The sequence below is a fragment of the Carcharhinus amblyrhynchos genome, chromosome 29, assembly GCF_965287045.1.
Source record: "Carcharhinus amblyrhynchos chromosome 29, sCarAmb.v2.hapA, whole genome shotgun sequence".
NCBI classification, from domain to species: Eukaryota; Metazoa; Chordata; class Chondrichthyes; order Carcharhiniformes; family Carcharhinidae; genus Carcharhinus; species Carcharhinus amblyrhynchos.
This window is the reverse complement of record NC_137352.1, coordinates 19,803,412-19,826,364: the sequence shown is the minus strand read 5'-3', so window position 1 is coordinate 19,826,364 and position 22,953 is coordinate 19,803,412. Positions and strand designations below refer to the sequence as shown.

Sequence of the window (22,953 nt, the reverse complement as noted above, 5' to 3'; positions counted from 1 at the left end):
ACTAACCGGCCTATAATTCCCCGCCTTTTGCCTGGCACCCTTCTTAAACAACGGCGTAACATTAGCCGCTTTCCAATCTTCCGGCACTTCCCCGGAATCCAGCGACGTCTGGAAAATAACCACCAAGGCATCCACTATCACCTCCGCCATTTCTTTCAGAACCCTCGGATGCATTCCATCCGGTCCTGGGGACTTGTCCACAATCAGCCCCTCCAGTCTGTCGAGCACCACCTCTCTAGTAACAGTAATGTCATTAAGACCCTCCATTCCATTAAAGGGAGTCTTGGCTGCTTGTGACCTGTTTGTTCCCTGTACGGTACGTTCCAGATTGTTGTGTGGTCATGTACCCCTAAAGGGAACATTGTGCACAATGTCCTATGACGGAATTGGAAGAATGCCACATTAGTGCAGTAGGGAGTATTCTCAGGTTGGAGCGGGAGCACATCAGTGCAAAGCAAGGGAAAAATCTGATTTCTCAGTGCTCAGTTTGAAGTGGTTGATAACACTGGATGCACAAGATGAAGAGATTTCCTTTCCTATGTGCTGAGATTCTTCTCTGTTTCGAAAACAAACAAGTCGCATGAAATTTTCTATATTTAAAAGAAAACAAAAAAATAATCCTGAGATTTTCTTTCCAGATGTTTTGTTATCTTGCGTTATCACCTCCAATCCAAATGGCGAGCTTCGTATTGAATGGAAGAAATTGAATGCTGGCACAGATTTGGTATATTTTGAAAATGAACTTCGAGGTGTGATTTGATTTTTAATTATTTCTAGATAAATGGGTATAAGATATATACATGTCATGTTTTTATTCTGAATGGGGGGGCTTGAGATACACCTGATTAACAAAGCAAGCATATCTTATCCCGTAACCAACCTTCTGTTTCATAGACTTCTGTCCTGATTTTTATTTGTGGGCAGATTAGGCAGGTAAAACAAGGAGCTAAACAAAAAATAAGTACTGTCTGAATGTTATGAAATATATCATTTTTGTAACGGATATCTTTGTCTTTTGAAGATGTTGTAAGAGGATTTATGTATTAAATAATCCAATTCAATTATCATATTTGGAACCTGAAAATCGAGTGGAGTCGAGGATAGCAAATGTTCCTCACATTTCGCAAAAGGAAAAGAATGGGAAAAGACAGTATCTTCAGTTTTGTTATTGCAACGTAGGGTGAAATTTGAGGTATAAGGATGCAGGTATATCAAGAACAATCAGTATGAACTGGTAAAAGTAGCTTGTACGTTTGAATTTTATTTGTCTCTGAGGAAATCTGCATAGGTGAAAGTGGAGGCAATGTGTTGTATACAGCTTTCAAAAGATAGGTGACAAAATGTCACCGTATAAGTATTATGAATATTAAAGCATGTAGATCATAGCTGCGTAAATAATGCAATGGATTTAGAACTGAAAATGAGTATATGGATAATGGATGTTTTCAGATTGGAATGTAAATACAAGTGTACCTCAAATCTTTGAAATTTTTTTCTCATTTATGTAAATGATCAAAACAAAGACAAGGAATGATTTCTAAGTTTGATATCAAATTGCAAACTGTGAAATATAAAATAAATATAGACAGAATACAGTTTTGTGTATAAATTTAAACAGATTGATTAAATGCAGAGATTAACAGATTGGGAGTGAGAACTGAGCAGGAGGTTGCAGCTGAGGACCTGTAGGAGTGGGTGGAGAAGGCTGTCTGGCTCTGTGGAGGGAAGGATGGCTGGGGGTTTCCTTTGTTTGAAAATTGTTGGGATGCTGGAGCTGCTGTAAAGATTAGGGAGATTCCTGCTAGTTGTAGAACTGTGAACAACTCGCTGGGCTGTGGGTGGAGGGAGAGTTAGTGGCAATGTGGGAATTCTCTTCTTTGCCCACAAGGAGTGCAAAGACAGAATTTTAAAATTCACCAAGGCCTCTTCTGGTTAATCCAGAATCCAATCTTAAAATTACATTCTACCGCTGATATTATTGACCTGATGGTAGTTCAAATCATGTCCATCATCTTTAGTCCCTGCCACAAACTCTGCTTTTGTCATTAGAGTAAGAAATCTTACAACACCAGGTTAAAGTCTAGAAGGTTTATTTGGAATCACGAGGTTTCGGAGCACTGGTCCTTCATCAGATGAGTGGAGGTTAGTTCACAAACACGGCCTATATAGGCAAAGACACAATTGCACGATAATCTGTAATTATTTTGCAATTGTGTCTTTGCCTACATATGCCATGTTATTGAACTAACCTCCATTCAAGGATGAAGGAGCTGTGCTCTGAAGGCTCATAATTCCAAATAAACCTTTTGGACTTTAACTGGTGTTGTGAGACTTATTACTATGCCTACTCCTGTCCAATGCTGGCATCTCCACATCTTTGTCATTAAATCCATTGTAGTACCTGATTACTGCACTTTGGTATTCCCTATTTGGCTTTTGAGGTTTATAGTCCCAGATCCTTCCTATCATAAATAACTGCCTACCTCTACCTCCATGTAACAGGATGTCTTGGCTCATCCATGACATTGTCACCTCCTGATACAACTATTTCAACACACATCTGAGCAGCCTGCCCTTTTAATGATTGCAGCTCATCAGAACTCTCCAGATTTTACTTGGAAATACCATCACGATGAACAATCTGCATGACCTTTTCCTCCACTTGTTTCCCCCCTCAAGTATCCCAGCTCTGAATTCTACCTTTCACTAACTAGGTACTTGTGCATCTTGCACTTTAGTACCCATATCTTCAACTGTGTGGGATTGAAACTCTGGAATTTCTTTGTGCAGTGTTTCTGTCTCTTTCCTCAAAATCCCTTTCTTCGACCAATCCTTTAATTACCCCCATCCTTTGGCTTGGTGGTTTGTCTTTGATGCTGCAAGGTGCCTTTGAAATTTTGGCTTTGTTAAGGGTGCTTTATGAAGGTGAGTTGTTGGATCTAAAAATAAATATTGTCTGTTTTTAGGAGACTTGGTTGATCGGGCAGAGCTCAGGGGATCATCTATATATATCTACAACGTGACTCGGAAAGATACTGCAGTATATCGCTGTGAAGTGGTACTCAAGGAAAAGGGATATCTGGGTGATGTTTCTATTAATTTAACAGTGCAAGGTACCTTCTGCCACTTAGTTAATGTACATCGTCAGATTGTTTCTCTTTTGCCAACAATGGTTTTCCTATTTGTTCCTGTGACCATATGAGCAAATTTCATGTTTTTATTTCGGTCAAGAGTAAAGAACCTTCAAAATAGAATCCTTCTTTTCTCCTATGCAAACTGCCCAACAGCAATCCACCCTTGCGCATTCTGTCAACACTAGCTCAGCCTCTGTCAAAACTTTAAAAATTTAAATTTGTAGATTTTCTTTGTGCCATGAGATCAAGGATTATGGTGTCAAACGGATAAAGTAGAATGTAGATCAGCAGTGATATAAATGAATAGTAGAAGAGGCTGAATGGCCTATTCATTTCTAGCTTTATATAGGAGTGGCACAGTGGTTAGCACTGCTGCCTCACAGCACCAGGGACTCAGGTTCGATTCCCGGCATGGGTCACTGTCTGTGTGGAGTCTGCACATTCTGCGTGGGTTTTGAGTTTTCCGGTTTCCTCCCACAGTCCAAAGATGTTTACATTAACTGAATTGGCCATGCTTAATTCTCTCTCAGTATACCTGAATAGGTGCTAGAGTGTAATGACTGGGGGATTTTCACAGTAACTTCATTTCAATGTTAATAGAAATGTGGAAGGTTGGAGGAGGCCATTTGGCCCTTCAAGACTGTTCTGCCATTCATCACAATCATGGCTAATCTTCCAACCCAATAGCCTAATCCTGTTTTCTCCCTGTAACCTTTGGTCCCATTTGCCCAAGTGCTATGTCTAGCTGCCTCTTGAATATATTTAATATTTTGGCATCAATTACGTCCTGTGATAATGAATTCCACAGGCTCACCACTATTTGGGTGAAGAAATGTCTCTTCATTTCCGTCCTAAATAGTCTACCCAAATCCTCAGACTACAACCCCTGGTTCTAGACTCCTCCCACCATTGGGAACATCCTCCCTGCATCTACTCTGTCTAGTCCTGTTAGAATTTTCTAAGTCTCTATGAAATCCCCTCTCGTTCATCTAAACTCCAGCAAAAACAATCCTAACCTCGACAATCTCTCCTCATGAGTCCTGCAGTCCCTGGAATCAGCCTGGCTGCACTCCCCTGAGAGCAAGAACTGTAAGTCTACTTGTGACTAATAAATGAACTTGTATTTTCCATTATTTTCGAAATAATTTTCAGAAATTCGCTACAGCCCTGTACCCAGGTCTAACCTTCATTTTGTCTTGGAACTTGAATTCTAACCATTCCTTCAGCTTCTCCTATTCATATGGACGAAAGAGATCAACCTATTAGGTTTATATGACAGTTAGTTCGAAACTGTCCAATGCCACTCTGTCAATGCACCTTGGAGGGCTTCTATTGAAATTCAAGGCTGTTATGTTCTGTTGACTGAACTAGATGAGCTTACAGGACATTTTGGCAATATTGAAAATGACCAGTCTTGATGATTTTAAAAAGAAAGATCTCACTTTGCAAATGGCTAATTTTATTGAATGTCCAACACTGTCTGGGTGGTAGAGTAATATATCAGCACTTTTTATCATTGTTAATAAAACTAACCACTCAAAAAGCAATGTCAATGCTTCCTTTTGTAAGTTCTTTGCCGGTGATGACTTAAAATGTTAGAGTCAAGTATCTATTTTCTGGAATGTTATACTTGGAGAGTCCTGCTTATGGATGGCTGTGATGGGGATAGACCATGAGTCTGAATCTGTGTCTTGCATATCTCATGCACCACACAAGAGGCAAAGACTCAGAGGATTGTATGTAAAACTGTACACACAGCATAAATACAAATGCATAGATAAAGCTAAGATGACAAATTTTCTTTGTTGTAATACTACTAACGGGGTGTATTTTTAATATCTAATCAAGTATATAGTTACCTATCAATGTGAACGGTATTTAAAATTCCTGTAGTTTGTTATCTTGAGATATAATTTGAATATAAATGGGCTTTATGCCAATTACCAATGCTTTTACCTTTACCTGCTAATATATAATTTTCACATTTTGTATACATGAATTGTTTTGTGTTGTACCTCATTGTTATTAAAGAATAATTCTTCACTAATATTTCATACATGGGATTTATGATTGTATAATTTTATGAATAAATTGCCAGTAGCATTACCTGCTGACAGTTGATGAATGCTATATCATAAATCTGGACTGAATTATATATATAAACCTTTTTAGATTCAAGTCCTGTGTAGGCATCTGTACAGCGTGAATATATGATATAGTTAATATTAATTGGGTACCCTGAACGTGAGGGAGATTTTGCATAAATGAATGCCTCCTGCATTGTACTTTTTCACCAAATATGTATGCAGCATGAGTGACAACTCAATCTGTTGAAACCCTGCCTAACACTGTTTATTTGCCCACAGTGAAACCAATTACACCAAAATGTGCTGTGCCTAAATCAGTGCCAGTGGGGAAGACTGCGGTTTTGACTTGTAATGAGCATGAAGGTTATCCACCATCCACGTATACTTGGTACAGAAATGGTGACATTCTCCCAGGTGACCCAAAATCCAGTCCAAAATTTCTTAACTCTTCTTATAAAATAGACTCCAATACAGGAACTCTGGTAATTGCTCAGTGACTTATTATTACTAACTCTCTAACTTGCCTAATATATAATCACTCAAACGTGAAAACTTGACTTTGTGTGAAGTGTTTGTAAACCTGTTATTGGGAAGGAGAAATAAATAATGCCATTGTTTTTAAAACTAAAATGATATACTTTAAAATCTGACCTTGCATTTGCAAAATGCCAGTTGCTGTTCATAATTTAACTTGAAATGATTTATACAAGCATTCTAACCTTTTATCTTGATGATTTGCACAATGTTAAATATCAATTTCGTCAGCCATTGCCTGAAATTTTGTATATGGATTGGCAACTCTAGACATGTTTCTGGAAGTTTAATCACATGCAGTCCTATTGGCAACTGCATTGCCCAATCAAACAATGCATTCTGCCTAATTTACTTAATGTGAATGTGCTTGAGATGTGCTCCTGCGTTGCTTGAAGTAGTATTCAGGCGACAATTAATACCAGGAGACTCCAAGGCACGTTTAGATATGTCATCAGATATTAAAGTATCGTTAAACTATCTACTATGACATTTCATCCTTCTAATCTTAAAGTTTTATATTCAAGTTTCTTCCTTGGAAATACCAATTCCTGACCAGTATCTCATAGGATGGAGTTTTATGACCGCATGCTTTTTATTATACTAATGAATTGCCTGTAGCACTGTAACCAGTCCGTTGATAAATGCAAGGTTCTTCATTTAAAGATGATTGTATAATTGGATAAAACACATCAGAAACTCCAGACTACCAAGTTCCCACAAACAGCCTACTTTGTGACCTTTAACTTGGCAAAATTGAGTGGGAAATGCTGACTTCACAGTTCAAAATGGCAAATGTTGAAAGAGAAGTGCTGTTTCTTACTGTGATATTTGACCAGGTTTGTGGAGAGAGAGCACAGTTTCTGTACAAGCTTTCCAATACAAGTATTTTACAAATGCAGTAGTCAATAATTTTGAAATATAACCCTCTTGCAGAACAGATCCATGGGTTCTGACTAGTGATAATTCAAAAAATGAACTAGCATAGCCTATTGTGGTATTGCTGGATGATAGGCCAAAGAGAAGAAAATTAAACTGAGTCTCTTTTACAGATGTCTGTGGTCTGCTTCACACCATGTGCATGTTATTTGTATGCCCACCTGTTTTCTTAACTTATGGGTATAACACAATATGTGGAACACACTGCCTCCCTTTCACCCTCTTGCATTATTACCTTCCTAGTTCCTCAAGAGTCTATTCTTGACCCCCTCCAATTTCTCATCTACATGCTGCTCAGCGACATACCTCAAAGATTTTCACTTGTAGCCAATGACACCCAGCTCTACCTCATTATCTTGACTGTTGCTAAATTATCTGTCTGATAACATTTAGCACTTGAGCATTAATGTCTTCCACATAATTTTGGCTTCAGTCTAAGATTTTTCCAGCCTGTTTCAAACTCCGTTCCCTAGCTTCCAACTCCATCCTTCTCCCTGGCAACGTTGATATTGAACCAGTCTGTTTGCAACCTTGGTGCCACATTGGATCCCAATTGAGCTTTAGACCTGGTTCATGCCATCACTGAAACTGCTTATATCCTCATGGGGAGAGGGCGGGAATGTGGAACTGAGCCACGACAGATCAGCCATGATCTTATTGAATGGCGGGGCAGGCTCGAAGGGCTAGATGGCCTACTCCTGCTCCTATTTCTTATGTAACATCATCTGACTCCACCCTTGCCTCGGAACATCTTCTAAAAACCCTCATCCATGTTTTAACTCAATCGACTATTTCAGTGCACTCCTATAAGCTTATCTACATTTTATCCTCCGTAAACATATATAATTTTGCCCATGTCTTTACATACAGCAAGTCTTGTTTCCCCCCTCATTCCTGCATACTCTGACGTACGCTGCCTCCTAGGCAAGCATCAATATCAATGTCTTGATATTGATATTATAATTCCCTCCTTTGTTTCTAAATCCTCCCATTGCCTTGTCCCTCCCTATCTCTAATCTCCAGCCTCATGACCCTCCAATTAAGGCTTCCTGGGATCCCTGGTTTTAATTGCTCCACCATTTGGGTATCTAGGCCTCAAGATCTGTTTCTTTAAAAAAATGCTTGCTACACCTTCATCTCCTTTTAAAACACTGCTTAAAACCTACATCTTCGACCAAGCTTTCTAATGTCGTACTTTGTTTTATGTGAAGTCATTTTATCAGATTAAAGACACTATGATGTGGAGTTGCTGGAGTTGGACTGGGTAGGCACAGGACGTAATCTCGCAACACCAAGTTAAAGTCCAACAGGCTTATTTGGTAGCACATGCTACCAGATAAACCTGTTGGACTTTAACCTGGTGTTGTGAGACCACGTCTTAAAGGCATTAGATACAAGTTGTTATTGAAAAAGTAGCTTTGAGAAATAATCATGCTCATCAAGATAAGTTAACTATAAAGTTGATAAACTTACGATTTTATTTTGCCAGCGTTTTAGTGTCCTCTCAAAGCTGGACATTGGAGAATATCACTGTGTTGCAGAAAATAATGCTGGACGTGCAGAGTGTGAACCTCAGCATATGGATGTCTGTAAGTTGCCCAATATTTGTTTTTAATATTTTGATCAATTGTAAGGTAACAAGTTTAGTCTTTTGATCAGGAAATTATAAATTTATTTTACAATATTGGCTGTTTTTTTTTGCCAACTTGGGCATCAGTCCTGGCTGATTGGTTGCACCAGTCAGGTTGTGAGTTTGAATCCAAATCAATGACTTGAGTACATAATCCAGGCTGACATTTTGGTGCAGTACAGAGGGAGTGCTCAACTGTCAGCAATACTTCTAAACCAAGGTTAAGTCCATCTTTGTGAATATCAAAGATCCTACAGCATTATAATTTTTAAAAAGCACCAAATATTGCATAAAATGATACAAATAACATTGAGGAAAGTAAATCAATTAACTTGCATATGCCAGTCAGTAGGCAGTGAACTAGTACTGGACGAGGAGAAAGTATTTACTTGCACTACCATATTCTGTCTATTCGATGTTAAAATTGATTAACAAGTCACAGTATTCTGTTTCAAAGTACATTAACAGAAACTGACCTTGTTCTCATTTGTGAAATCTTACTCCTTTCGATAGCACCGACTGGAATTCCTAATATTAAAGACCCATAGTAACTAATGTTAGCCCTAAATCAAACAGCAGAGCTATTAATTTCTTCCACAGCATAATGCAGTTGCATTATAAAGCAAGTGAGTAGCAGTGCAGACATGTATTGCCTTCAGTGGTCTGAGGGTAGGGTTGAATTTTAGATGTCATGAATTGTAATGATTCTTCTCAATAAATTAATTGAAATCCATTACAAAAAGTATTTGTTCTCTCCCATTTCTTGCTAGCTGTCATTGTGGTGCACCACAATTTCCTGAAGTTCTCTTTAAAAAAAAAAATTGCTGTATAACTATACCGGACCTTGGTGAGACCACATTTGGAATATTGTATGTAGTTCTGGTCACCTCATTATAAGAAGGATGTAGAAGCATTGCAGAGAGTGCAAAGGAGATTTACCAGGATGCTGCCTGGTTTGGAGAGTAGGACTTATGAGGAAAGGTTGAGGGAGCTGGGGCTTTTCTCTTTGGAGCGGAGGAGGATGAGAGAGACTAAGCGGTTTATAAGATGATGAGGGGGATAGACAAGAGTGGATGTGCAGAGACTATTTCCTCGGGTGGATGTAGCTGTTACTAAGGGGCGTAACTATTCAGTATACTATATAGAACTGTACTGTTTTATGTTTCTATATAAGTATTTCATTTAACTGTTAATAAAATTGCTGAGTGATTATTTGTAGTATGAATAATTTGTAATATTCTTCTTGCTTTACAGATGATATCAATATCGCTGCAATCATAGGTGGTGTTCTTGTTGTAACCCTTGTTCTAACAATTATCACCGTTGTCATCAGGCTTGCATACAAACGAGGATACTTTGCAAGTAAGTCAGCTCATTCTAACTGGTAACTGTCTTTTGAAGAAATCTCTGGTTCCACCAATTGAGGAAAAGATGTTTATTACTGTATGTGATTTTTAATACAACGCAAATAACCAATGAAAGATAGTTGCATCCTGTTGGAGAGACGACTGATCTAACCAGCTTAATACGGCACAGTGTTCTAATGACAAATTCTGTGGCCAGCAGTAAGCTTATTGGAGGTAATGGTGATTTGTACCATGCTGTCAAATCAATATTACACTGTTCCCTATTTGTATACTGTTTAAAATATTAAAGCATTTTGTATCCAGGCAAGCATGGTTCAGAAGTAATCTTTATTCTTGAAAGGCCGTTATGAAATATTATGGGCATTGGAGGCAGCCTGCTATTGATCAGCGTTGAGATCTTCCAGTCCCACTGCTGTCAATGGGGTTTCCCATTATTTGCATCCTCTGTCACCAAGGAACCCATGATGTAGAGATGCCGGCATTGGATTGGGATAAACACAGTAAGAAGTCTCACAACACTAGGTTAGAGTCCAACCAGTTTATTTGATAGTAATCTGACAAGCTTTCGGAAACGGTGTTCCGTCGTCAGGTGTGTGGAAGGTTGAACCGTTTCCGAAAGCTTGTCAGATTACTATCAAATAAACTGGTTGGACTCTAACCTAGTGTTGTGAGACTTCTTACCAAGGAACCCATGGAAGGGAGCTGCTGTCTGGAGGAAGCAGAAGATCCCTTCCCTCTATTTTCATTATCTTGCTACTAGTTTTCCCTCATTAGAAATAATGTGTATGTATCATAAATTTATCATAAGCATTCACTTATCATTTCATTCTAATTTTATCCTTGCCTTTTGTATTGTCAGTGATAATTTGTTATTTCTTCTCCTATTGCCCCTCCCCTAGAGAAACATCCTCCAAAAGGGTGAGTTGCTCATTCTTTGAACCTTCATCTAGCCAATAATAGACATCTGCACAGGAATTAATTTAGTCTTAATATCCAAAGATGATAATTTGAGCAGTGAGTCATCAACAGTGGCTATAAAATTATAGAATGATAAATGTGAGAAGGCATTTGATCTATTGTGCCTATGCCAAAATTCTGAAAGAACTCTGCTGTCTATTTCCCATAACTGTAAATTTCTTCCCCATGTATTTTTTCAATTCCTCCTGAAAAAGAAATCTCTCTCACTTCAGCTTTGAATTAACAGGCAATTCATGGGAATGACAGTAATCAGAGTAGAAATTGTAAACCAACTCTATAAAGGGAGTGGTACTCATTGGGAGTCCACCATGGAAAATGGAGACTTTACAGACCATGATTTTCAACTCCTCATTGCAATTAATGAATAATGAACATATATTTCTGATATCCAGAAATCACCTTCCCACTGAACTCACAATAAGGTGACGTACAGCTTCAGATGATGCCTGACGTGTCTTAAAATTAGGTCAATTTGGAAATCATAAAAGCTGTGCAATGATTTCAGAACACCTCCCCTCAAAAAAATTACTATTTTAATATACCTCATTTTTATTATCTTTAATTTTGGATAAATTATTTCTAACTTGGGGGATTTATTTGAATGTGATCCACATCTTGCATTTGAGCTTTTAATTGGCTTTTAAATTCGTTTTAATGATTACTGGTGCTTCGTTATCACCCAATGCAAAGCAGTAAAACATTTTTTATTTGTTTCAGTTACCAAGCTTCCTCAAAGGCAGATGATGTTGATTATGTCAGATCAAATCCTGTGGACAATGAAGTAAGTTGAACAATGACATGAACCATAAAAGTGATAACTGTGGCATGCGAGAACTGGATGTCACAGAGAAAGTTAATTCCCTTTAGATGTTTCGAAGAGGTACGTACAGAACGTTAATCCTAAGACTCTGCTGCTGTAGATCCACTACTGTGCTGTGGCATCTTGTTTAACAAAACAATAGAGTCATAGAGGTTTACAGCATGGAAACAGGTCCTTTGGCCCAACTTGTCCATGCCACCCAGGTTGTGCCACTATGCCAGTCCCAATTGCCTGCATATCCCTCAATACCCATGTAACAGTCTAAATGCTTTTTAAAGAAACAAAATTGTACCCGCCTCTACCATTGCCATCTCAATGTTTGAGTCAAATGGATATAACTCCATGAAATAAGGTTCAACTTCTGACCTATGGAAGTTTCCTTGTATGACTAATTTTTGTGTAAATTGCAATATAACTTGTTCCTTCCTTCAATACAGGGAGACTTTCGACACAAATCTTCTTTTGTTATCTGAAAGGGGAGAAGACCAGAGAAGTGAAGACAACAGGAAAATACCTCTTAAAGGAACTCAAACCAGTAGTGAATTTAAATATTATTTTATGGGCCACAAATCTATAAAAGGTTAATACCAGAGTCTTGTAATATAAAATGACTATTTTGCCAAAGCTGTTGACCACTATTTTCTGCCACTAAATGATGACTTTTTTAATTCCCTTTTCATTTTTGATACCACATTACCTTGGTGCTCATGATGAGATCCTGTATAATCTGCTGCTGTAATGTCTGGCTGATCCTAAAATCTGATTCAGAAAGATAATTTCACATTTCAAGTTTACTGCTTCTTGGCCATTATCGATACAACAAAGTTCAAACTATTGGATCAAATAATTTCTCAAAAACACAATTTTTCCATAATTTGTTCACGGCTTTGATCTATTAAATGGATGTATCAAATTATCAGGGTGAAGAATGTTTAAACTGAATGCTTTTTCCATTGAGGCCTAACCAAGCCCTATATTTATTTGAAACCGTGAAACATTTTATGTAAATTTGCACAAAATATGCCCAAAATGTCACTGAAAAGGATACTTCATTAACCTGAAATCCTCGATAATTTTTTCCTTAACCTGTGACAAGTAAGCTGATAAGACATTACTCTTAAATGTGGAAGAAGTTCATAGGAAATCATGGGTTGGAAAAAATGTAGATTTTTTTGGAGTTGTTCCATACTTGTGTTTCATGACTTGCTGTAGTTTATCCTGTTTAAATATTAAGCTAATATGCAGCAGTGCTTCATGGCTTTTTAAATTCAAATCAGTTTACCAACCATAATGAAGTTGCCCATCAGAGCCAGGAAAGCAGTTAGTGAATAAAACTTTAAAGAAAGGATACTTGAACAGTATTGAATTTATTTTGAGATATTAGTATTCCTCAATATATGCCTTGTTGACAAAGGAATGATATTTCTAACCTATTGCATTTATCAAGAACTGTATTTAAATATCATTGCTTGTTATTGAAAGCAATTTTACATTTAGGAAAAGCAGAGGCTTTTGACTAAAACAAAGTTCTGGGAAAAACTCAGCAGATTTGTGGAGTGAAGAAACAGGGTTAATGTTTGCAGTCCAAAATGATTTGTTTTAGGAACCTGAGGCTTTTGACTTGTATGTTATGAGGTTGTATTCCATTCTATGCTTAATTGAGGAAAGACGGTTAAGACAAATGTAATCAAGTATCATGAAATATTCTGACTGGGGAAAATCAGCACTCCGAATGGGAGGTGTTCTGTTGTCAAGTTCACACTGCGTCAGATTTGTTTTGAAATTAAAATATGTTTTTCGAAGTTTATTTGCTGATCAGCATTAGGATTCAACTTACATTACTTAATTTTAGTAAGAATAAGACTGTACAATGGAGAATTAAGATATTATTTTGTGCAGTGCAATCCTTTCCCAGCTGTAATCTGATTTTAAATTCATCTGATGACTGTTCAATACCCCTTTATTCAGCCCATGGTTTTTCACTTCAGTTATGCCCCAAACTCCATTATATTTGGGGCATTAAACTTTTTCATGGGCTGGAGAAAAAATGGCAACTTTGAATCAATGTGATTTTTATCAACAGTTCTGTAAATTCAAATTCATCTGTAAGCAGAACAGCAAACACACATTCAGGAATTAAGGAACTTGTGTGAATCTGCTACCTTTAACACTTTCTATCTTGATCAAAAAAAAGTTGAGGTTAGTGCATACTTATTTATGGTTACTATCCCAGCAATTGATTAATATCAAACCTTTTCCATCTTAAAAAACACAATTCAAAGTGAGCTTTAAATACCCTCATTGAACTTCTTGAAAAATTCTTCTCGGGCTTTGCTGCATTTAATTTTAACCAAAGAGCATTAAGCCTGTTTATGATGAATCTTGCCATTCATAAGCAATTGCAGCAGGTTGTCAGTCAAGAATTCCTGAAATTGTTCAATGCAAGTAAAAAGATTGTTTCCAATAGATGTCCTGTATTTAAGTTTGCTACATAATAAAAACATTAAAGACAATAAGAAAATGACTTCAAATGACATAGAACCTTGCAAACAATTAAATTCTTAACTGTCTCTTGTAATTATACAAAATATGGCTGCCAATTTGTGGGCATCTAGGTTCCATAAAATGCAGTGAGATGACCAGATAATCTGCTTTCTAATGTTGAACAATGCATAAACGTTGGCCAGGACAGAACTCCTGTTTTTCTTTGAATAGAGTCATGAGATCTTCCCAGGCCTACATAGATGGGCAGATAGGGCCACGGATTAACACAATTTGTGAAGGTGCAGCACTTCATTAGTTCTGCACCGAAGTGCCAACCTAGATTATTAACTCAAGTTGCTGGAGTGCAACTTGAACCTTTTGATTCTGCAAGTCTTTTAACACAAGTGCAGTATTAATATGATAAAACAAAATGGATATGGTTGCATCAGAATCCAGTGATTGTTTTTTATAGCTTAATATTTTTGAAATGATTTTCAGATGCCAATTTTTTGACAAATATTCCATCACTAAACATGTTGGATAACATTCTGATTTATTATTTGTAGTTATTGCACTCATTAGTCTATTTTGTAAAATGGTATTGGATGATATGTGTATGTTTTAGATGTGTTTATACGACAGAATATTTCCTTTGTGAGAAGTTGGTCTGTCTGTCGTTGCGTAGAGATTGTGAAGAAATGTAAAGTACAGATATTGATCTTCATTGCAGTTGAGATGTGCATAAAGGTACTGCTAGAACATCCAGTTTTCTTGGGTCCAGTGCTCATATTTAGTAGAATGTGTCAATTGCATCCCAAAATTCAGTCACTTTCCAGAGAAGGCACCTCAGGTCACACTTCAATTATTTTCTTTAAAAAAAAGTCATGCAGCCCATCGCTCTACCCACAAAATATGAAACCACCATTCAAAGATTTGTTCAATTTATGAAGGCGGCAGAATAATTGTTTTCTTTGTTACTTTTAAACTTAAACCAATTTATAGTATTTCTTGTGGAAGCACATGGTTTTAAATGGTCCAAAAATTCTAGACTTTGTATATATCTGAATACTGCTGATTAAATAGGTTTGTATTAGAAACTCATATCACATTAGGTAAACATATCAATTTATTTATAGAATCCATTGTAAACTTTGAAGTGGCCAGAAAGGTTAGGGGTACTTGGCTTGAAGTTTTTTGAATGTTGTAATTAGCAAATGCAGTAACTCTCATCATAAGGCAATATTGCCTGACCTAATCTGGTCACAGTTGAAGCCCAGTTGCATTGGAATCCCTTGAATGCATAGTTTGTGTTTAAATAATTTTGATTTCTTAAATATTCCATCACTAAACATGTTTAACAAAGTAACTCTTCAGTTGTAGTTATTGCACCCATTTCAGTTAGTATGCAGGCATTTTGTAGAGGAATGTACAAAAAAGCAATGTACAAAGTACTTTATTAAAGGGTTCTGTGTTGCTTCTGCTGGCATAAGTTAATTACACACAGACTCTCAAACTTTGATTTACAACCTTTAATTTTTTTAAATTTAATACAGAAAATGTGAGCTCTCCCAAAAGACTACTGTCATCCAAATTTGGAGGTGGGGGTTGTTGATAAAAATGTGCATGTTCATAAGTTAATAACAGCACCAGTACTAGCTTGGAGCTACTGCCATTCCTCTTTCCCAAGGAAATTTATATCTTGCAATTTTAGTTTAGTTAAATTCTTCAGTTGAACATACTTATTGAAGGAAGGAGAAATGTGACTTCATGGCAGTCATACAAGAATGCTATTTGTGGGAAAAGTTGGACCTTCTACTCAATAATACAGTGCCCAAATAACAGTCCATTTGCTATGGATAGATCAATGCCACTGGGTACTTTTAATCAGTATCAAGTGCCTTTATTTAAAAAGTTAAATATATTAGGAGTTATCATTACACTCAAGCTTTAGATTTAGGGACTCCTACCCTGTGCCAATGTGTGAAAGTTGTTTCAATGGATTCTCAGTATTTTAAAAAACCTAAACTTGAAGAATTTCATTCTCATGCATTCCCAAATGAAAATTTTGGCCCATCTGACCTTCATACTTTTTGATTTATAATATGCATCAACATTTGGAGGAAGCTGTCACATCAGAAAGTAATTTCTTGAACCTCATTAAGAATACTGAAGAAATGTTTTATTTTCCTGACCTTGAATAATAAATATGGTGAGCCTTTTTATCATATTCACATGCTTGTATGATTTTACTCACTGACGTTCCTTCCAAATTTTGCCAGGGATAATCTACTGAATTAAAACTTTGCACACTGAGCTTCTCAATCCTGATTTATGGAATAAACCACAACAAAAACATTTTTTGGGGGAAATAATCCACAGCAGATTACCATCATTTAATCTCAAAATCCACATGCAAAGTTGCTCTAAGTATTTCTGCATTGTTTAATGAGCAAAAAATGGTGCCTCGAATGGTGTCAGATTTGAGTTTTCACTAATAATTACTGTCAAAATTTTTTGTTACCCTGAGCTGTTTTCTGTTTCAAGCTGATATTAAACTTCAGTGTTGCATTTTTTTAAAGGGAAAATATGATTGTACTACTTTGAACCTCAGTCCTGGGAAAAAAAAACTCATTACTTTGATCAGTGCTGAATTATGTGTATCCAGTATTTCATTACTTCAAAAGAGAATGAAGTTGATCTACTACTAAGCATTTAAAAATAACTTACATGCAAAGCACCATTAAGAGCTTAATAAAAAAGCTACATTATTGACAGCAGCAACAAAATTTGGGACTTCGCATGCTCTAAATATTGGTGCAAGTTTAAAATTACTACCAAAATTGCTCAAGTAAATTGTCAATGCATGTGCAAAATCTGAAGGAATAAATTTAAATAGTTTTGTCGTTATTGTAAAGGTGCAGCATTTAGATCTATAACCGTACTTTGTGGGAAGAAAGGGAAAGAAACAAATGGTATGAATTCAAGCAACTTCTAGGTTTCCTTGCAAGCATTGAGAATAAAGACAAATATGGGCACTGAAACTTTTGAATCTATATTCAATATATTCCCACATTTACACTTGCCAAAAGGCAATTCTGAATGGTGTGTATTGCAAACTGTGAATACTGGGTATGTTATGCTGACTTGAACCATGCCACACATTTAGAAGTTAATTGTATGCAAGTAGTAATTAAACATGAAATACTGAAAATTCAATTGATACAACTAACGGTACATTTTTCAATGTGTTCAAAATCAATAAAACTTTACTTTTCTTGATGATGCTGGTTTGATTTCATAATTCAGTGAAACATCTGTGACTTTGATTACAGCTATATTACCAGCCCTTAATTCTTTTTCTAATCCAGCTTTGCTAAGGAACACTTTAGCTAAGCATCTCAACTTTTTATTTTATCAAGTCTCAATTTCTTCTATATATTGAAAAAATATTCATTTGTAAATTTGTGAAAGTATTAATCTAATCAAATCTACCTTCAATCCAATTGATGGTATTTTGCATTATCAGAATATATACTAAACGTTTGTAACTCTTGGCAGCAGTAGTTTCCATAAATTGTGGGGGGGTGGGGAGAGAGAGAGAGTGCACGAGATGTTTTACTTCATAAGGTACAACTAGTCATGTAATACAGCTCCACAGATACTGATTGCTCTTGTGTACCTTCCCTAAAACAACACATTTCACGTACAAACTTGAGTATTGTGTGGCTAGGTCTAACAGCTCAAGAGCCCAAGCTGCTCTTCACTCAACCTACATGCACTGAACAAAAAGGTTATAGGATAAGGAACAATTTTTCACCTCCCTTATAGCTAGCTATCTGTCAAGCAAATACTTTAGTCTGATTTAAGTAAACTAGTCAACCAACTAGTAATTTTTCTGATTATCCTTTTGGGTGCCATTAGAAAACCATCCTCAAATCATAACTAAGTTATTGATTCCAACATAAAAATGTACCTATTTGTCACAGAACCATGTGTGGTAACTATTTCCAGTTACTATGCAGTACGCAGTACACAGCACCACCATGTGGCTTAGTAAGGTCAGGCAGTAATATAAAGCAGTAACTGTAAATCATGAAGCAAGGATAATTTGTCATTAACTGCTTGTAAAATTTCTACACACTTGAATACACATACAAACTGAAGGATTTTATCATGGGCATTGATGGATGACTATTGACTCATGAATCATATACAGTTTGAAAAACAGCAGAGATTTATAATGTTCATTGCTAAATAAATTACACGAGGAAATTTAAAGTTGCTCAGCCTTCCTCACTTAGCAAACTCAATTTCATTATTTATGTTAGCCATCACTTTTCAGATTAATATTTGCATTTTTTTCTTCACTTTGTGACAACACCTGCTCCCAAAATATGACAGCAAGTTTTTAAAAGTACATCAGATCCAATCAATTGCCCAATTCTACTTTTAAAACCTAGAGTATAGCACACTTAAGAGTCTGGTCCTGCTCTGTCAGTGTGCCTCAATGTAGTAAGAGGAAAATGTTTCAGCTTGGTTTGAGTTAATCAGCAAGCCTTTAATCCAAAAGAATTGGACTAGGATACCTTTAGTGGCATGTTAGAATTGAGATCTTAACACACGGTTGAGAAGAGAGCATATACATTCTCAAAGCATGCACACAACTATATAATACAAATTGCAAACTTCTTCAGTTTGAAGGTCTTAAAGGACATTTCCTTTGAGATCTTGTTCTGCCTTGAATTTGGTTTTCTTTCCTGATAACTGGTGATTCCACATTCCATTGCCGTGGGTGAGGAGCTCTAAGGGAACAAATACATTGATGAAGTTTTTGTGCCAAGTCTGACTAAGTAAGCAATCATGACGTTTGTGACCATAAAACATTGTTCAAATCTGCTAAACATTTGGAAACCTTCAATAAATTTGTTCTTGTTTGACTCAAGTCAAGCATTAGATTTATCTAATAACATTTGTTTTCAGTGTTTAAGGCATTGCATCAGAAAGTATGTCTTGAATGGATCATAAGTTACTATGGATATGGTAGGTCATCTGGCTCTTCTTGCAGAAAAACAACACGTTTCCCCCTTGTAGTACCCAAAAGGTTTTTACTCTTAGTAGTGAGTGCTTGGATAAGTGGAATTTGACCAATGATATTCCCCATGGAACTGTATTTTTCACTATACAAAATCACTTAATTTGAAGATTATTCTGTAATTTGGGTATATGGCAAAAAAATCAAGAGGGGAGAGATGACAAACATTTTCATTTAAATGGTAGGACCTGGAACACTGAACCTGAATAGATAGTGGTCATTGATTCCACAGATTTTTGAAGTTGGGCAGATATTTGAGGGTAAGGAACTTGTACAATTATGTACAAAAGCAGAGATCTGTGACTAAACATAACTCCTTAAGAACCAACAATGAGCTCCTGTGCTGTAAGTTTCTATCACTCCAAGAAAGAATATTGTGTTTTTTTTTGTGCAAATGAAGCACATTGGAAGTTAACAGCATGTATTCACCAATTTCACATTATTTAATCCATTGTGTTGTTAGGTTGCCTGAGCAGTTGAATGCATAACTGTATTTGATATATGAGGTCAAAAAATAGCAAGAGCACATGAGCAAACTGATGAGGGAGTAGGATGAATACAGCAAAACCATTATTTCTGTTAAGAGGGGGGAAGAAAAAAAGAACTGAACAGTTTAACTGATACTTAAGTAGATTGTATCAATGTAACAGTAACTTGACATTTAATGGCAGACAAATGGCGATATGTCTCCAACTAAAATCCTGAAATCAGATAAAGCCAGGAAACAGATTTCTGGAGTAACAATTTCAGACAGAATTCATCTCCCGGAAGCTTGGGAATTGGCATAGATAGAAAGTAAGGACAGGCTACATCAGGAATGCCACAAATAAATGACCATTTAGAACAAGTTTGAAGCACTTTCTTCCTATGAAGATTCAATGTGGAGGTGCACAGGGATTTTGTAGGTTGAGGATGTCAGGTCATTGAAAACAGTGCCACAAAGGGATAATTTCATTAAATAAATACAATGGAAAAAGTTATAAAGTTATTCTAAAGCTGCTCCAGCTTGAATCCAGGCTAGCTAGCTAACTGCAGAGCAATTACTCCCATTCTTCAGATCTATCCTTGTACCCCCTGCAAGTTTATTTTGCTCTAATGCCCAACCATATTCCTTTTGAAATCAATCATTGTTTCTGCTTCCTGCACCCTTGTAGGCAGCCAAACCCAAATCATTACCACTTGCTGTATTTAAAGGTTTTCGCTCCGAGCTGGTCTGCATCTCTCACTCAAACTTTTTATGTTCCCCTAGTTCTTGCATGATCAGCTAATGGGAACAGTTTTTCTGTGCATTTTATCTAAACCTTTTTTCCTTATACACCTATCATATCTCCTTTGCTCCAACCCCAGCTTCTCCAACTAAATCTCGTAGCTAAAATCCCTTATCTGTAGAACCATGCTGGTATATCCCTGCTCGTGGACCCCAACGTTCTCAATGTGGTAACCAGAACGAGATGCTCAATCTTGGGTTTTACGGTCAGAGATATACAATATTAAAGAAGATAATTCTTGATTCCTGGCCTGGGTAGTAAACTGGAGGAATTTTAGAACCTGCCTGAATTGCATCCCACTCTAAAGGAATGGGACAAGTGGCGTATGGAATTAAGTTCACATGAGGGATACACATGGATTTGTAGTCGTTGGGATAACTGGCCTGTTCCTCCAATTCTTTGGAAGAAAATGGCACTCAAAAAAAATCACCACAGAATAAGACAAAAATGACTGTTGACACACTGAGGAGCATCATGCAAGTAACCATGGTAGGATAGCTACCTTACCAAAAAAGGATTACTGAATACAATTTTCTCTAGGAGTGAAACAGACTCACCTATGCAATTTTAAGTTTATACATTCTAAATTGCTAACAACACAATGAGGAAAACCATGCATCTGGTACCTGAGGTGAACATGATAAGCAACCTCCCTTAAGCAAAGAAGAATTGTGAAATTAACAGTGCAAGGACTGAGAGAAGTATAAATTAGAATGGGTGAATTCAATGTCAGATTAGGTACAGAAAGTGAAATATGGAGATGATCTGATATTTCATTGCAACAAAATATTTTAAAAATGTAACAATTTGATTTTTTTTAGAAATCTGAAGGGATGAGATTACACGTGTTAATTTTCAGTCCCAGAGACATTAGCAGCAATGAAAATAAACTCAGTGAAAAAGATTTCTAGACTAAAATGGGCAAGACTGACATTTCAATAATCCGTTTAGTTCATATTTAAGTGCCACTGCAGCATTTCAATAATGTATGAAAAACTGGGGTCTATATTTTGCAAAGCTAACGGGAGTACCACATTCTATCAGCAATTTCCGGATCTCCACATTTAATCTCAAACCTGTCCTAATCTGAAGTTGCAGCAACATTTGCAAATTTGCCCATCTGTATAAATTTTTCACTTGGAGGAAAAGGTAAATATTGAAGCTCATCAGTGCCATGTTAATACAAATGAGTAGGTTATATTAGCCTGTGTTATGCCATGAGAAGTATTTCAGAAATGTGAACAGGACTGTTAATTCTTCACCTTTTGGAAACAAATTGGTGAAACCTCAGTCATTCAGTGCCAAATTTCTTAGACCACTTATAACAGCACATCAAAAACAGGATTTGAACATCTGATGCCAAGATCCCAAATACTGCTTCCTAGTATTTAATCACTTACGGTTTATCTGGAGACAATAGGCACAGCATGTTTTTCTGCTCTTCCTGTGAATGTTCTTTATCTGTTTGTGACAATAAGCAATTAGCTCTTTTATATACATAATGCACAGACAGCAGAATCAAAGATCAAAAATTACAGTTTAAATCTTTTAGCTTGCTACAGTACTTAGAATTATCCCAAGGGAATTTACTGTGCATTTGCACCCAAGATATTTAAACTTGTGTACTTAGTTTGAAGTTAGATGCATGATACATTTTTAGTTTGTTCCAGCACTTCAGCATTCTTTCCCATCTACTGAGCACCAATTTGTTGCTAGTATTGATTAAAAGATCATCCTTTTATCAAGTACTATGAAAGCATGCACATTTCCTTCAATAATTTCTCCCCACTCTTTACCCAAGGCATATTTTATACTTGTTAAGTAAAAACTTCCATCACATTTTAATTATAAAGCAGGACTATGCTTCCCAATCTGAAACACTATGCTGAACTATATTACTGGCAATAACTTGGGGATTTTTTTAAAACTGACTGCAGTTATTTCAAAAGCCATGGAATCCAGTTTTCTAGACAATTTATCAACTTATTTGCATTGAACAGTTAGCAAACAAGCTACAGCACAAATCTGATGAAAAAAATCTCTTAAAATTTCAAATGAACACATTTCTAGACTAAAATTACTCCTTTCAACCTGCACTGCATCAACATGCCAACAGTTCAATGAGTTGTGTTCCCGATATCAAGGGCCAGATTTCACACACAGTAGTGAAATGATGGTACTCGCTGCTGAGCTCAAAGAAGTTTGCCCACCAAGACTTAGCAAAATCCTGTGGGCGTGGATTTTACCTTTCCTACTGTCAATTTCATTCTGTTGCCAGCTATAGAGAATCCCTGGTGGCTAGCAACAGTGAGCTCATCAAGCAGGCCAAGCAGCCAATCACATTAAAGAATTCTCATAAACAGAAATCAAGGAAATACTTAATTTCCTTTTGGGCTTGCACATGGAAGTAAGGCAGAAATTAAAGTATCATGAAGTTTATTTCCATAATGGAAAATCTGACTTTCCACCCAGAGGTAGAGAGGTGTTCGTCACAATTATTAACTTGGTACACCCAAATAAAAACCCAAATACATCTAACTTGGGATGCAGCTTTTCAACAAAGAACAAAAGATAAAAAGTGGAAGTTTACATAAATTCAAAAGATATTCAAGATTTTCATCTG

General features: G+C 36.5%; 2 protein-coding genes across 2 annotated transcripts in view; one reads left to right on the top strand and one right to left on the bottom strand.

Annotated features, from left to right (window-relative positions):
- The window catches only part of jam3b (junctional adhesion molecule 3b), a 55,540-nt gene extending 38,291 nt beyond the window's left edge, over positions 1-17,249 (top strand). The window contains exons 3-10 of the mRNA XM_080214594.1: positions 639-749; positions 2,967-3,113; positions 5,501-5,703; positions 8,181-8,280; positions 9,576-9,683; positions 10,588-10,606; positions 11,384-11,447; positions 11,924-17,249. Coding sequence (XP_080070720.1) covers positions 639-749; positions 2,967-3,113; positions 5,501-5,703; positions 8,181-8,280; positions 9,576-9,683; positions 10,588-10,606; positions 11,384-11,447; positions 11,924-11,959 — 788 coding nt within the window. The 3' untranslated portion in view covers positions 11,960-17,249. The remainder of the gene's footprint in view (positions 1-638; positions 750-2,966; positions 3,114-5,500; positions 5,704-8,180; positions 8,281-9,575; positions 9,684-10,587; positions 10,607-11,383; positions 11,448-11,923) is intronic.
- Positions 17,250-17,375: 126 nt separating this feature from the next.
- The window catches only part of ncapd3 (non-SMC condensin II complex, subunit D3), a 72,284-nt gene continuing 66,706 nt past the window's right edge, over positions 17,376-22,953 (bottom strand). Inside the window, exons 34-35 of the mRNA XM_080214601.1 lie at positions 21,731-21,791; positions 17,376-18,772 (exon numbers count right to left, since the gene is read on the bottom strand). Of these exons, the coding sequence (XP_080070727.1) occupies positions 18,661-18,772; positions 21,731-21,791 (173 nt within the window). The 3' untranslated portion in view covers positions 17,376-18,660. The remainder of the gene's footprint in view (positions 18,773-21,730; positions 21,792-22,953) is intronic.